General features: G+C 35.8%; 1 protein-coding gene across 3 annotated transcripts in view; it reads right to left on the reverse strand.

The window, feature by feature from the left end:
• TAF2 (TATA-box binding protein associated factor 2) overlaps window positions 1-15242 on the reverse strand; it is a 60136-nt gene that overhangs the window by 36359 nt on the left and 8535 nt on the right. For 2 of the 3 annotated variants that reach the window (XM_039715392.1, XM_039715394.1), the window contains exons 4-12: window positions 11477-11595; window positions 9986-10127; window positions 9365-9596; window positions 8807-8991; window positions 8127-8240; window positions 6747-6846; window positions 5041-5126; window positions 1367-1502; window positions 193-347 (exon numbers count right to left, since the gene is read on the reverse strand). In XM_039715392.1, the coding sequence (XP_039571326.1) occupies window positions 193-347; window positions 1367-1502; window positions 5041-5126; window positions 6747-6846; window positions 8127-8240; window positions 8807-8991; window positions 9365-9596; window positions 9986-10127; window positions 11477-11595 (1269 nt within the window). The remainder of the gene's footprint in view (window positions 1-192; window positions 348-1366; window positions 1503-5040; window positions 5127-6746; window positions 6847-8126; window positions 8241-8806; window positions 8992-9364; window positions 9597-9985; window positions 10128-11476; window positions 11596-15242) is intronic. The other variant, XM_039715393.1, reaches the window with a different exon arrangement.

The raw sequence follows: 15242 nt of genomic DNA on the forward strand, positions 1-15242 counted from the left end.
AGTATAGTTCAAAGGACTATGAAAAGATTGTGAACTTGTGGCTCACTTATCTATCTAATTCACAGAATAATGTACTTAACTGTTTTATGCAAAGATATTTCATACCCTTCTTCACGTTCTTTTGATAGTACCAATTAAAAAAACAAATTCATTTTCCATATTAATAATTCAGACCAAGAATATAAAGGATACACCCACTGCTTTATTAAAGGTTGGATGTCTTTGCCTGAGACATTTGAGATAGATTTCAAAAACCCAGATGTGGAAACCAACATCTGACTCCACATGTGTGACTGGAACTTCTGAGATGAAGCAGTACTGGCCAGACTCAACAACTTGTTGAAAACCTAAAATGATAAAAAGTTATTGCTTTCCCTAAATACTTATATATTAAATAAGCTTTTCTATTTAGTTTTAGTTGAATTGCAACTAAAGGCCAATAAACTCACTTTCTGATAACTGGCTTTAAAAAAAGGTTTTGAAAATAAAGATTTTATGGGAAATTATTTGCTTGAATATATCAGAAATTTTCAGTCCAAATGTATCTTCCTCCAAGGTACACATACATATGCACATACAAAAGCCATTAAAAGATCATCAACTTTCAAAAATTATCTACAGTAAAAGAGATCACTGACTACATATTTTTTTCAGAAATTAAACATTCATGAGATTCTCTGCAGTATTTTTAACTTGACCACCACCTAAAATTGCTCTAGCACAACAACATACATTTTCCTTTAAAATAACCTCAAACCAAGGCAAAAAACCCACTCCCCCCAAAACTTGAAGCTGATATGAAAATATCACTCATTTTTTAACTGTTCATTTGTAGCACCTATTCTTTCTAAGGTATGTCACAAAAGAGAATTAGTGAAGACGAGAAATTGCAGTTCTGCAGAAGTTCAGTATTTCAGAATAAAATTACAATCTTCTATTCAAATGCTTCTTCTAATATAAGCATCTAAGTTTCATCTAGCACTGAAAGCTTTATATAATGAGAGAGCTGGAGCTGGATCCTCATTATTTATAATTTCATTAGATTAGCTCACAGCAACACTAGTCAGGGTTACGAAAACAGGCTCTCAGTGTTAACAACAAATCAGAGTAACCCAAACCAATTAAACACTTTAAGATTAAAGAGAATATGCAGCATATAAAAAGTATTCTAACTTATGCATAGGAATAATAGTTAACCTTATCCTAACACAAATGACCAAATGTTTGTGCAGTCCTGCTAAAATTGAAACTACAAATGGAATCCTATGATGACCTGTTCTCTTCTTCTCTGAACTCTATTTCATGAACAGAAATGCAATTGAAGACAAGGAGTTTTTATATTCCACATAATCATCTAAATACCTACCTGCAACATGAACTCCATGCTAATTCTGTTCTCAATCAGTCTCATAACAAGATGTGCTTTGCACTGGAACATAGTGTAATATTCCCAGGACAGTGTATGAGGGTGCTTGATAGAAAAATGTAAATGTGAAGCAGGGCTGAAAAAAAAATCACAAAAACCATCTATTTAGCATTTTATTGAAAGAAACTTAAAATATACCCCAGCAACCAAGCTCAGAGCTGCACCAACAATTACTTAGGTTTTCTTGTAATGCCTTAATTACAAACCATCACAAACCATCACACACTTAAAATGACCACTTACTTGTCCACAGAGGTGGCAAGGGTGTATGCACCTGGCATACAGCAAGTACAGTACAGGGATTAATGACACATGATAGCTGCTGTGTAGTGCTGTAGAGACAGTGAAAGCACCAGCACACTGAGCAAGGAACCTGTGACTGAGTCTGGAAATTACTCATCAATCAGCAATCTTCCTGTTCCACTTCCATTTAAGAATGACTGTATGTAGTAAATATTTTGTATTTAAAGAAATAATTGTTGCAATTCAAGAAAAGTAGGAGTTTTACAATACACAGAACACTTTCATGTGATGGGCCTAAGGAATTTCTTTCCTTTTATTTTAGTTAGCAACTTTATCTTTCAACATTTTGGCAAACTTGGTATCTTCTAAATCAGATAACATGTCAAAGGACACTCCGCAGGTAGTATTTAATCCTTGAGAAGAATAACACTTTTTTGCCTCCTTTTAAGGAGGCTCTTATTTGAGAAGAAGAAATGATTAATAGTCTGGCTTCATTTTCTTGATGAACCAAGTCTGTGGCAACTGTATGTTGCTTTGCTATATTTCTTCTTTTAGTATTTTTCACAGGACATCTGAGTTTTTCATGACTGAGTAACACACATGTGAAGAAACCAGGTTTGCTGAGGTTCACTAAAAAGTGCTCTACAAACACAGTACCAGCACTTAGCTCCTTGTCTGCAGCCCTTAATATTTCAGATGGCAAGAACCAAGGTAGCTGCAATACCTTATAAATTTTCCATCCTTCTATTTACTGGGAGAACCCCTTGACTTTGCTCATGAGTATCTGTTCAAACATCTTAAGAAGATACCAAAAGAGAAGTGTTTCTAAATTTAAGCAAGTATTACCCTTCTTAGGTACAGTAATTTTGTGAAAAAGAACCATGTAGGTTAACTCCTTGTTTGCTGTTGATAAGCAGTTGCTGAAGTTCCCCCTATCACAATTCTCTTGTTATTCTGGATATTTCTCTGTTCTGAGGTAGGGAAGGATTTAGCAACCATGAAAGAATTGAAATTCAAGGAGGAAACTGAGGTTGTGGCTCAGACATTATATAATAATTTGGTCTCAGAATAAGAACTATTTATCCAGCTTCAAATTATACAGTTGATTGACTTTTGTAAAATTCTTTTCTTGCAAATTACAACCAAGCCAGTACCCACAATCCCAAGATCCCTTTTTAAATTTACTAAGTGTTGATTGATTTTGGTACTGGTTACATTATTTAACTGCAAAACAAACTTAGACAAGTTTGCATTTGACAGTTACATCTTGTAGTTCACTCAATATTAATACATTTCTTCAGATTATATTTTCCTTCAATCACTATAATTCCACAGATTTTATTGAACTGCCACCAAAACAGTGTTAAAATTACCAGTATAGACCTAAAGCCTTTGTCGAAGTAGAAGTGAAGCAGCTTTTCCACAGAATTTTATAATGCTCATGCTCCTGAACACAGTCCAGCCATTCATTATAACCTGGTTAGTAAGCTTCTTCCCTACCAAACATAACTCTATATATTTCTACAAGTTTTACATTTTTACAGTAGGGTGGTACCAGCACAATCAAAGGCTGAAGAGAACCACAGTCTGAGAGAGGAGGACATGAAATTAAAAGGTTACACACAAAGCTTTGTTCTGAAGCTTTCATCCACATGGCAGTTAATCTGCAGTTTTCTTTCCTTCATTTTCCCAGGCTCTGGGATTTTGTCTTAAAATAAGCACTCTGGAGTGCAGTGTTTGTGCTACACCAGACATAAACAGGAAGAATCTGAGACCTCTGTTTTGCACACAAATTAATTTGTGTGAATGAAGTTGGGTTTTTGGGGTTTTTTTTCCCTTTATGACTTATTATGACATTTTACTTCTAATTTAGCTGAAAAATGAGATTATTACTTAACACAATTTTTCTTCATATTATTAACTGGAACTGTTTTGCTGCAAATACATTTGCCAGGAAACTGTATCATAACAAGCAGAACAAAGGAATTAAATGCATAGAATATACTGGAGAACAATGTTCTAGGCCCCTTTATGAAAATACTTTCCTTCAATACAAATTATCTCTCAGAGTCAAGAACACATCCATAATTTACATACCAGGGAACTCTGCAATCTACAAAGAACAGCAAATTGTAATTCATACTTAAGTGATGTTGTGGTTATTATTAACAAGCTGTAATATAATGAAGTAGTAAAATAACTGTAGAAACAGTTTCCACCAATATATCACAGCAAGGAAACACACCTTTCAGAGCATTAGGACACAATTTTGTCAATTATTTGTGTTAAATTCTAGAATAAATATAATTAAATTAGTAAAATTATCAGTTAGAAAGATATTTTATTTTAGTGCATTTCTTTCTTTAAAAATGTGTTTATCTCTAGTTTCATCTGATCTTATTACTGTAAATTTAGTGATTTTCATAATTCATTCAGTTCTACATCCCGAGTTTTAACTTTAAATGAACAAAATCTGGATTTACACACAATCAAATGCAAAAGAACCACTGTTATAGGCAATTTTGGTTGTATTTTCATAAGACAGGGGCTTCTGCTGCAGTAAAGAACAGGAGTTGATGTAGTAGTCTACCTGCACAAGCTCAACCTTGCAGTTGTGCACATGCTGCTTGTGTGTTTCCAAAAAGCAACTCCTTGTGAGGCTGTGTTATATGGAGATTAATTTATGCAAGAAAAGAAAAACCCAGCAAAAGCTTGTCACTGAAACCCATATCAAACTACTGATCTGACATGCAGCAGTATTTTTCCACCTCCAGTGTTTATTACTTCTCAATGGGTAGTACTGGAGTATTACAAGAGAGGGAAGGGGAGCAATTCTAAGCTAGACACACTGAAGCTGCAATTATCGGGAAAATAAAAACCCAGCCAGTTCACACCAGTAACTAACAGTATTTCTCAGATGACTTATCTAATAATTTTCTACCCCCACTATACTAAGAAATCTCAGTCTAAGACTACAAGGTGGTATCTGAGAGCAGAAAGAAAAAAGAGCCAAGAAACAGAAAGCTGATGATACAATTAAAAAGACTGAAAATCACTAACCACTCCAGAAACAGCTCACATCAAAATTCTGGCTCTATGTTCTCTCCTATCCTCTTACTAAAAAGTAGTTTCGTAACAGCATTAAAAAACATTCATTATACTTCATTTCCTTTGAGATTCAAATTGAAAGAAAGAAAAAACAACAGGTATTACAATATACTCAAGATGTACTTCATGAGACTGGTAATACATGCCTTGGGCAGCTTGAGATCTTCAGCCTTTGGCCTTGTGCTACACAACACACCCAAGGCATATATTAATGGCCCCACAAAAATATACCCTGCAATGACTTGCAGCTTAAATAAACATACTTGTCTTTCTCTTTTCCTCCTCCAAATATTGGATGCAGTAAAACTCCTCCAGTCTTCAGTTCGTATGCCACAATTTGATCTAACTCCTAAGAACAAAATATGTAAGTAAGCATAATTTTGAAGAGCAGAAAAATTATTTAAAGAAGACAGAAAAGCTTTCAATATTGTTCAAGTCATACCTCCTAATAAGCTTGTTTACAAAGGGAGAAATATTTTAAAATCAGGGATGTTTCTCAAATGACGAACAATAATAAAACAGTAGAAATTAGTTGTTCATACTTGTTCAGAAGCTGAACATGGGGCTAATGCCCAACAGTGCTGAACTACATTATAACCAGAGAATTATTATTCAACAAGTTGTCTTTGACCAAAAGAAATAAATGTGATCAGCATTTAATGCAATGGAAAACAACTAATGCACACACACACGCAAATAAATATAATAATATAAATATAAATAAATATTTATGCCTAGCCCGAGCTCTGCACTGGGTCTGAACTTGTGTGATGCCAGGTTAACAAGCACTTTTTAAGGCAGGATGTTTGTAAGGGCTCACTGTCACCCAGAAGTCAACATGAATCAAATTGTGTCAGCTTAAGCACAGGAAATGGAAACTGATGCCTGTCTGCAACGTATTGTTACAGAATTTTCAAATGTTTACATGTATTGAGATTTATTGATACATATCAACTTGCACACTTTCATATATTGGTAATACAATAGAAAAAGGACAGAACTGGAGCCTGTGACAGTAGCACCTCTCAATTCTGTGTGGACACCTTTAGTGTGGACAGATGGGGAACAACATGAGCAACTTCTGCTGCAGACAGCAGTGAACTCTTCCAACACAGCTCCACCCAGTTCTGCTGCTCTCTGCAGCACCCACACCTTTAGCACAGACAACACCAGACTGGTAAACTGAATGAGCTTTAGGCAGAGTAGGAAGTGGTACTGGGTCCCCAGGTGAGTGAGGGATGTAAATGGAGCAAATGGGGTTAGGATTTACTTTTTGGAATAAGGGGAGTAAGAGAACATGATGAGAGAAATATACGTATGAGAAGATACATATCTTTTTGTGAATAAATGTTACTTGCAAAGAATGAGGAGTCATTGCTGCTACCACTAGAAAGTACCTGTCTCAAAGATTACATTTGGAAACATAAGCTATAGACAGAAATTTGTTTTCCATGAAAAGAAATCACTTCAAACAGGGATTTTTTTACTGTTTCATAATTTCATTTAGTACTTCAATGATACTAAAAGATACCTGAATCACCACTGATCCAAGCTAATACTGGAGCCTTTCTGAGATATATGGATAGCCATCACAGCATAAGAAATTCACCAAATACAGATTCTTAAGAATACTATATTCTATTCTAAGTATTCCAAAAGCAGTATCTTTTTTTGATTCTTTTTTTGGTTCAGGAGTCCAAACCAACAAAGAAAAACTAATTGCAAGGAAAGACAACAACAATTATTATTCATTATTCATATGGCAGTCACAAAAATCTACTTTGGTTTATATGCTTGGTGTTCGGCCTTGCAGCAAGTGGCAAAAATATTTCAGCTCTGAGGTTTGTCACTACTAAAAAGGTCTGTAGGTTGCAATACAAAGGTATATTATATTCAGGTTTTATATTGTATTTTCCTTGATGCAAAGGTATACATTTGATGAAATGTATAGAAAATGCTATGATGTTACCTGTTTAATCCAGTGGCGATACTCATTAACACCAAAGGTCTTTTTCATCCAAAGGCCATAAATGTAACCAGAGATTCCCTTTAGCACCCATTCATCTGACCTATTATAAGAAAGAAACATGAATTATATCACTTCAGAGGAAATTTTGTAAGGGATTGTATTTTTGACCAGCTCAAAAATAGCCACAAATTTCAAGAGGTTGTATAACTTCTCTAAGTCAACAGAAGTCTGATGAGCTGTGAACCAATTTATGGAACTTGGCACCTGGACAGAACCAATGAAACTGAAAAGTCAGTGAAAACTGAACTTTCACCACAGAAATCCAGATTAAAATATAAAACCTATTTTGGCTGAAACAATAATAATAAACAGGTGAAAATGGACACTAAAGTTAAAGCAACTGCTAATTGATATGATCTTAATTTCTTGATACACAAGTCAATGAAGTGCAAAAGACCTGGACAGCAAGTAGAGGAAATACCCATCTGACAATTTGGTGGACACCCTTTTAAACACACCTTCTGTGAGTTATATTCTAAGAGAGAAAAAACAGACAAAAACTAAAAAATGATCATGAACTAGAACCTTAAACAGAAAAATGACATTGTACACAGAATATGATGAAGTAAATATCAAGAACATATGAACATGGAGTCATCATGAAGAGTGCAAAAAATTGCCTTCATCACAGAAGTAGGCTAGAAATAAAGAAGAAAGCCACAGAAATTACAACAGTATAAACATCAATTTAAGAACATGTTGATTTCCCTTCTTTTTAAGACAAGTATGCTCTGGGACATAGACTTCTGCCATTAAAAAAAGTAATGGGTAACTTGTCCCCAATGAATAAAGTTTATGAAAAAGAATTTAAGAAAAATATTGATCAGAACTGCAGGAGCCATTTGGGGAGGTTTTCTGAGACATGCAGTTATAGCCACCTCAGCAGGAATTTTCATACTTGACACTAATTTCTGCATTCTCCTCCCTGAAAAACTTAATTTATTAGTTCTGTGCTCTACAAATACTTTGCAGGTAGGCTATACTTCATCATCCAAAATATTAATCAGAAATTGACTTATAATGCAAAGAATTAGCTTTCTAAAATTTACAGATGCCAAAGCACACTACGGCATTCAGGAAGATATATTCAATCTATACAATCTTTGGAACTTTTATCTCTCACATTCTCCTTTCAAAACAACAAAAAATATGAATGGATTTTAACTTATTGAGCTTATTATTCTTACATTTTTCCCATTTTTGCTTTCTTCTACAATTACTGTTTTACTTATTTTTTCGATAAAAAGCAATTTGCAAATTAAAATTTGAGCTTCCAAGATCCTCCCAATTTTCTGGAGAATACTATGGTAAAATACTTACCAGGACATTCTGGATATGAAACATCCAAAGAATTGCTGGGCCAGAGCCTGTGCCAAGCATCTCCTTGTCAGTGGAGTTTCATCTATAATCATTGCACTGTGCAAGAGATTTGTGCTGGACCCCCAAAGAAAGAAAATAACACAACATGAGCACTGGCTCCAAAGAAACAAAAGAGACCCTGCCTTGAAATCCAAAACAAGTAAAATAATTTCTTCACTGTTTTTTCAGTGAGGTAGTAACATCTTTTTAAATTTTTAATAATCTTAATGCAGGTAGATCTCCTGCTATTATAATCTATACACAACTCTCTGTACAGAGTCTAAGTAGTTTAACTGGTGACACTCTCCTGCATTCCTATACCTTATTCCAGCTGGAGAAAAATAAAATACAATTAAACTTATGCACTTAATTTGAGATTAAATATTTCATGCACGGCATTTCTAACTCATAAGGAAAATCACTGCCATTTTTTTCTTAAAGTAAATCCAACATCTTTATAATAGATAAAAATGGAAATGGTGTTAAAAGCCCGTAATGTCAATAAAAACAAGCCTTTTCAAATAGAAAGCCCAACACTCAGGCTACAAAAATCACTAGAGTTTCACACATTTCTTAACAGTCTTGGATCTAGAGCTTCTAGGCCCATGGATTTAGAAGGAGCAATTTTCTCAAATACTAACCTGAAAATACTCATGGATGCATAAGCAGCTACTTCAACATAAGCTTCATCTATAAAAACAGTTTTGAAACAGGAGTAAGGATAGCGGCAGGTAAGAATCTCCTCATAAAATTCAAACACCTCATGAAGGTATGACGTGGTATGTTTGAGCAGTGGGAGAAGTTGTGGTAAGCAAAAGTGAGTGACCTACAAACAAAGGAAAATTTATTTTTATAATTTTAAAATTTTTATTATTATTCTTTTACTTAAAACAAGACCTACCTATATATTTAAATACATAAATATCAAGTATATTATATATCTCAGGGAAGAAACCCAATTTCAACTAAATTTGCCCTATAAATTAAGACATAAATGGAATTGCTGCTTATTTAAAGGCATTTGTTTTTGGAGATAAATTTAAATACAGGCATTACTAGACAAGCTTTATCATATGACTGTACTGATGAAGATTGATCCAGAAATAACCATTATTGGACTAATATATACTGACTGCAACATGAAACACCAGTAATTCTTTAGGAAAAAATAAGGAGACTTCTATGATGAAGATTACTACCTCATGCATGTATGGATCAACAAGGATTTCAAAAGGTCCAATTGCCAAGGAGATATTAGAAGCTGCAGTTGGAATAGTCAACATGTAATGAAAAGTCTTCTTTCTCATATCATGGGTGTATACAGTTTCCACCAAATCTCCATTTGAAACAGCCACCATTGCAGCATCTACAGTATACTCAAGTTTCCAGGTGCACAACTCAGAATATGAATCCACACAAGGAAACCAAAACCTAGAAAAGTTAGGATTAGGGGGAAAATGGTTAACAATTATACTTAATAATTATACTCTTTTTCACAGGTGATTTTTCTTTCAAGTTCCAAACTATATCCCTAAGTACTTTAAGAATATATGAATGCTGACATACTGACTTCTACAATACATTAACTTTACAATGCTTTATAAGCTTTTTTTTGTCTTTACCTCCTGCTGAGCTATAAAAACTAGACATTCCAATTACTAGTCATAAGATGCTACTTCACATTAGTAAGCTCCTTTCAAGCACAAATTAAGTTTTAGAATTTTTTAAACTTGAAATAATTCAAAGAAATTATTTGTATGTCCTACACTTTGAGAATAAATAGGAAACACAAATCTAACATTCAAAGACAGTTGTCTTACCTTGTAGAATTTTGATAACCACATGAAAAGACATGAGCCCCTCTTTCTGCCATGTTGCCCTCCATGTTAGGCACCACAAAATGAAGGCCTCCTTTTGGCTGGTCCAGAGAAAAGTTTATATGCACCTTCAGGACTTTTAACTCTGCAGCACAAACACCAAAACTGGAATAAATATATACAACTTACATAAAACTTACAGTAGAATAATAAGTCAGTTTTGGACTCTAGGTCTTTGAAGACTATGTGGTAACTTCATTCTCATGGACTTCCCAGTCCACTTACAAAGTACAGCTCAAAGCTTACAAAACTGAGGCCTCCCTAAGCACAACTTACAGCAGATGAATTTACAAGAACCTTTATTAATTAATAAAAACTGCAATTGGAGTCACATTTCATCTTCTAATTCCCCAACAGTAAAGCATATTTATATAAACTGTATCCTGAACATGATCTCCTTGGCACCTTGCTGAAAAACTTTTCTCCAAAAACTCTTTGAAGCAGGCACATTCTTAAAAGACATATTATTGTTATTTGCAGTTGCTTAAAATCTCTTATTATAGTTAATACTTTTCCTGTAACTTAAGTGTCTTCACTTTGGTTTAGTTTCACAGAAATCTCACCTATTAATAGATTGGCAAGAAAAGAAATTCAAGCATATGCTGAAATTTATTCCTCAAGTATCACCACATTTTGGCACTCAAACTTTGAAAAGTGAAATTATACATGTTAGAGTATTTTCCCTTCAGGACTTGCATGTAAGGCAACAGGAACTTACACAAAAATTAAAATAAACAAAAGCATCTTTCCCATTAAGGTGCATCTGACACTACTGCATGAGTCAGCTTCATGATACAACTGTTATTATTCTCTCAGAGGTCTCATAAATGCATGGAAAAAAACCAATAAAACCATGAAAGATATAATACAAGAAACTAGTAAGATCCCTGTAAGAAAATAATAAAAATACTGGAAAGTAACTTATTAAAACAGTTACTTATTCCAGGATGCCAGTTTATAAAGGAGTCTACTTTCACTACCAAATCAATTCTAAAATGACCATCCCTCAAAGTGAGGAATAAAATTAGTAGAGCTTTGTAAAAATATGTATATAACTGTAAAAATATGTATATAACTATATCCTTGTAAATTATTTTTTTGTTGAATCATATATATTGTAAACAGCTTCAAAATTACAATTTATCCCCCAGTATGCTTTATTATTCTCACTTCCCCAAGTATTCTCCTGGGGTCACGACCACCCAAGAGTATGTTTGTATATAGTGTCAAGAAGCCTTGCAACACTCCTCCCTATTACCAAAAAGTGCAAGTATTTTTCAGAATTCAAGTGGAGAGGAAAAAGGAAACAGTAATCATAAATTCATAAAATAACACAACACTACTTCTATTTCTTCAAAGCTACTATCTTCCTAAGCAAACTGATAGCTGACAACTCTGGCATCTTAGATTAATTTTTCAGTCTGGTCTCTTTACCATCAACATGTTTCCACAGCTCCGAGGGAACCTTAATGCAGAGCTCTCCATTTCCAGCATCTGGGTCCACAGCACTGACAGCGGCAGCATAGGCATTGGAGAAATAGTTGAGATTCCTCCTGTCAGAAATAGCCAGTTAATTCTTAAAGTACAGTTGTGCTGAACCACAAAAAACAATTTTGGAAGTTAAGACAATTTCTAAATTGAATTTCAAGGTGCATGCACAACCAATTGTTCTGTTTTGTTTTCAAAGGAGTGGAAGAGAAAAGGAGTACAGATTAGATTTCAACAACCAGAACTTAAAACATGGCTCTTGCAGAAGTGATCTATGATCAAAAAGACTTAAACAGTAGTAACTCCCAATAAATTGAGAAATGCTCAGTGCTCTTTTCTTGCCAGTAAGAGTAATAACTACATTTATTGGACTAGAAATTAAAAATTCTAGGTTTTATTTTGGATGAAGTTTGTATCTTTATTCTAAAGTTCTGTCTTGAAGACCTGCTTCCTCATATACTGCAGTTTTACTCTTATTTTCCTTTTCTAAATGTAAAATTTTAGCTTGGCAATGGTATTTTCCCCTTTAGCTTGATGGATAGAAATAGGGGTTTTTCAATGCACTTGTACATAACACATAAAATATTATATGTTAAGAGTTTTGGTCTTAATACACCAACACAGAAACATGTACTATACTTTTTAGTTTCTAGTTATATTTGAAACCTTCTTCTTTTTTAAAGTGTACCATTATTTATTTAAGATGCACAGTTTTTGTAATCATGTTTGAGCTACTATGTATCAGCGTGGATTCCTTTGAACCCCTCAGGGAAATCCCCAGGGCCTCACCCTGGAAGAATTCACCTTAGAGTCTGCACCTAGGCTGAAAGAGAAGACTTTCCCAGGGAGCCCCACAGCACTGATCCACCCCAATTCTCATTCCCCATGTGTTCCTAATTTTTGTGGTTTCTCCTTTCCCTGTTTCCTCATTGGTTGTAGTATCCCTGGTGGCCACCCTGCCTTCCCTGTAGGGCAATACTCTTTGTCCTACCACCCCTGTGTCCTCAGACCATTGGCCACTGACCCCTACTTAACCTTGTGCACACTACATGGCTTGGTCTTTTTCCCCTGATTTCCCCTCTGGTGTGCTGGAATAAACCTTGGCTGTAATTTAGCATACAAAAGGCCCTTCTGCCTCTCTGCACTGAGCTAGCTGTGCTAAGTGTGGTGTGTGACTGCTTTGCCTGAATGCTTACCCAAGCTGCTTTTCCACAGGAGATGCTTATTGGGAAATAGGTAGCAGCATCCACCGTCTAAACCCCCTGCTACATATCAGCTTGCTCATTAACTGCTCACTTCATTACAAAGTCAGATCATTACTTCAGTTATGACTTAGATCAATTGTTTTCTACTGAAATGAGCAGGAACAAGCATATGTCTTCTGTTAAAGAAGTTATGAGCAAGATGTTACCTTATTACTTAATGTGATTATATTTAACTACTGGAGTATGACCAGTCAAGTTCAAAAATAACCCTGAATTTACAGCTTTATGCAATAGCTTTTATACTTTTTCAAAAAGGATTTCTAAACTGTTTAAAGCATGGGAGCAAAATCTTTCTTAATTCTAGCTCTCCAGTATACACAGTTTTTCAAAAGCTTGCACAACTCTATACCTGAAGAGAAAGTGTGTGACTAACTTATCACCTTTTCCACAGAATTTAGGTACTGCTGATAAATCCAAGCACAAGCAGGACACAATCAAGCATACAGCAGTCATGGATTCACAGAGCCACAGAACACTCTGGGTTGGAAGGGACCTCCCAAGGTATCTCGTCCAACTTTTCTGGGGGAGGACAGGGACATCTTGCAGACTAGATAAGGTGGCTCAGAGTCCTGTCCAACCAGACCTTCAATATTTCCAGGGATGGGGCATGTAACACCTCCCTGGGAAACCAGTTCCAGGGTTTCACTGCCCTCACAATAAGAGTTCTTCCTTGTACCTGGTCTAAACCTACCTTCTTTTAGTTTAAAACCATTACCCTTTGTCCTACTGTAACAAGCCCTACTAAAAAGTCTGCCCCATCCTTTTTATAAAGCCCCCTCTAAGTAGTGAAAGGTTGCAGTAAGATCTCCATGGAGCTGTTATCTTCTCCAGGCTGAACAACCCCAACTCTCTCAACCTTTCCCCACAGACTGGTGCTCCATCCCTCTTACCATCCTGGTGGCCTCCTCTGGATCTGCTCCAACAGCTCCATGATCTTCTGTGCTGAGGAGCTCAGAGCTGGGTGCTGCACAGGTCTCACCAGAGTGGAGCAGAGGGGCAGAATCCCCTCCCTTGCCCAGCTGGTGATGTAGCCAGGACTCTGCTGGCTTTTTGGGGTGCAAATGCACATTGCCAGCTCATGCTGAGCCTCTCATCCATCAGCACCCTGAAGTCTTTCTCTGCAGGGCTGCCTGCAATCCCTCCATCCCCCAGCCTGTACTGATACTGGGGGATGTCCTGACCCAGGTGCAGGGTTACTGCACCACAATGGAGTAAATTAACTTTTGGCTGGGGACTCCATCTTCCATGGAATCTGAAGTCTACACAAAGCAGACATGATCTCATTTCAGGATTTTGCTTTCATCTAACCATTCTCTATTCACCATCCCCTGAGAAAACAACCCAAATTACAGTACCTTACTTGGAAGAACAAAGTGTAATTAACCATGCCACCAGCAGCATTCTGTGCAGCATTCTGTAAGTCTAGGTATGTCAAACACCCTGTTTAATATTCCAAGTCCTCCACAACTATAAAAAATTTTGCTAAAACATTGAAATACATTTGAGAACATATTTTCATGTAGTTCTTCATCTTTGGCAATAATACAAATTCTCTGGCACCACTACCAAGGCTGAGAATGTCAGGAGCAGTAAACTTTTCTGCTTTGCTTGAAAGCTTCTGAATAGTAAATGGGACCATTTCAGTAGAGAAACTCACAAACCCCAAGTTTAAACATATTTCTTTTCCTTTTTCACACTTAACTGTACCTAAAGGTAGGATATAATGCCAACAAGCTTTAAAAGGAAGAGGTTGAGTTTGTACCCTGGAATACAGTATAACTTCATGTATGGCTCCAGAACAATTCCAACCCACTTAAACTCCAGCTGAAGTGCTGTCTCCTAGTCTCACTCACGCATCACTTCTAGCTCACACACTAAGGAGATTCCTGTTCATCTGATCCTATAGGGACACAGCTAAAAGTGTCAAATGGGAAAGTAAGTCCATTTTTTATTAATCAGGCAGCTTTTAGTTGGCTTACTTCCTTGATCTGTCATATTGAGGGATCAAAGACCCTCCCCAAGCAAAGTTGCTTTAAGCTGTCCTTCAAATGCCACCCTAGAAAGGCAAACAAATACCAGTGGGAAAACACAATTTAAAAAGAGTCTGCATTACTAACAACTATTAGTAATAAATAAAAAAAAAGCTAGCAAAAGAAAACCACGGTAACATTCTGTTAGACTGCTTTTAATTTTTCTCCAAACTGTTTTTGAAAATTGACTATTATTGATAGGGATCCCTTTCCTACACAATGAGATTTTGTTCAAACTTTGAGGCTTGTGATGAGCTTGTGGCTACGCTTTAAACGTCACTGGGTTCACAGACAGGAAAAGGTTATGATTTTACAGCAAAGTAGGGAGACTCCAGAGCTTAACATTTTATGAAAAACACGTCTATTCCTTATATTTCTATTTTTGTGAAGTGTTCCAGTTCAAATGGGTGATTCATT

The sequence above is a fragment of the Passer montanus genome, unplaced genomic scaffold (assembly GCF_014805655.1).
Source record: "Passer montanus isolate IOZ18808 unplaced genomic scaffold, ASM1480565v1 scaffold33, whole genome shotgun sequence".
NCBI lineage: Eukaryota > Metazoa > Chordata > Aves > Passeriformes > Passeridae > Passer > Passer montanus.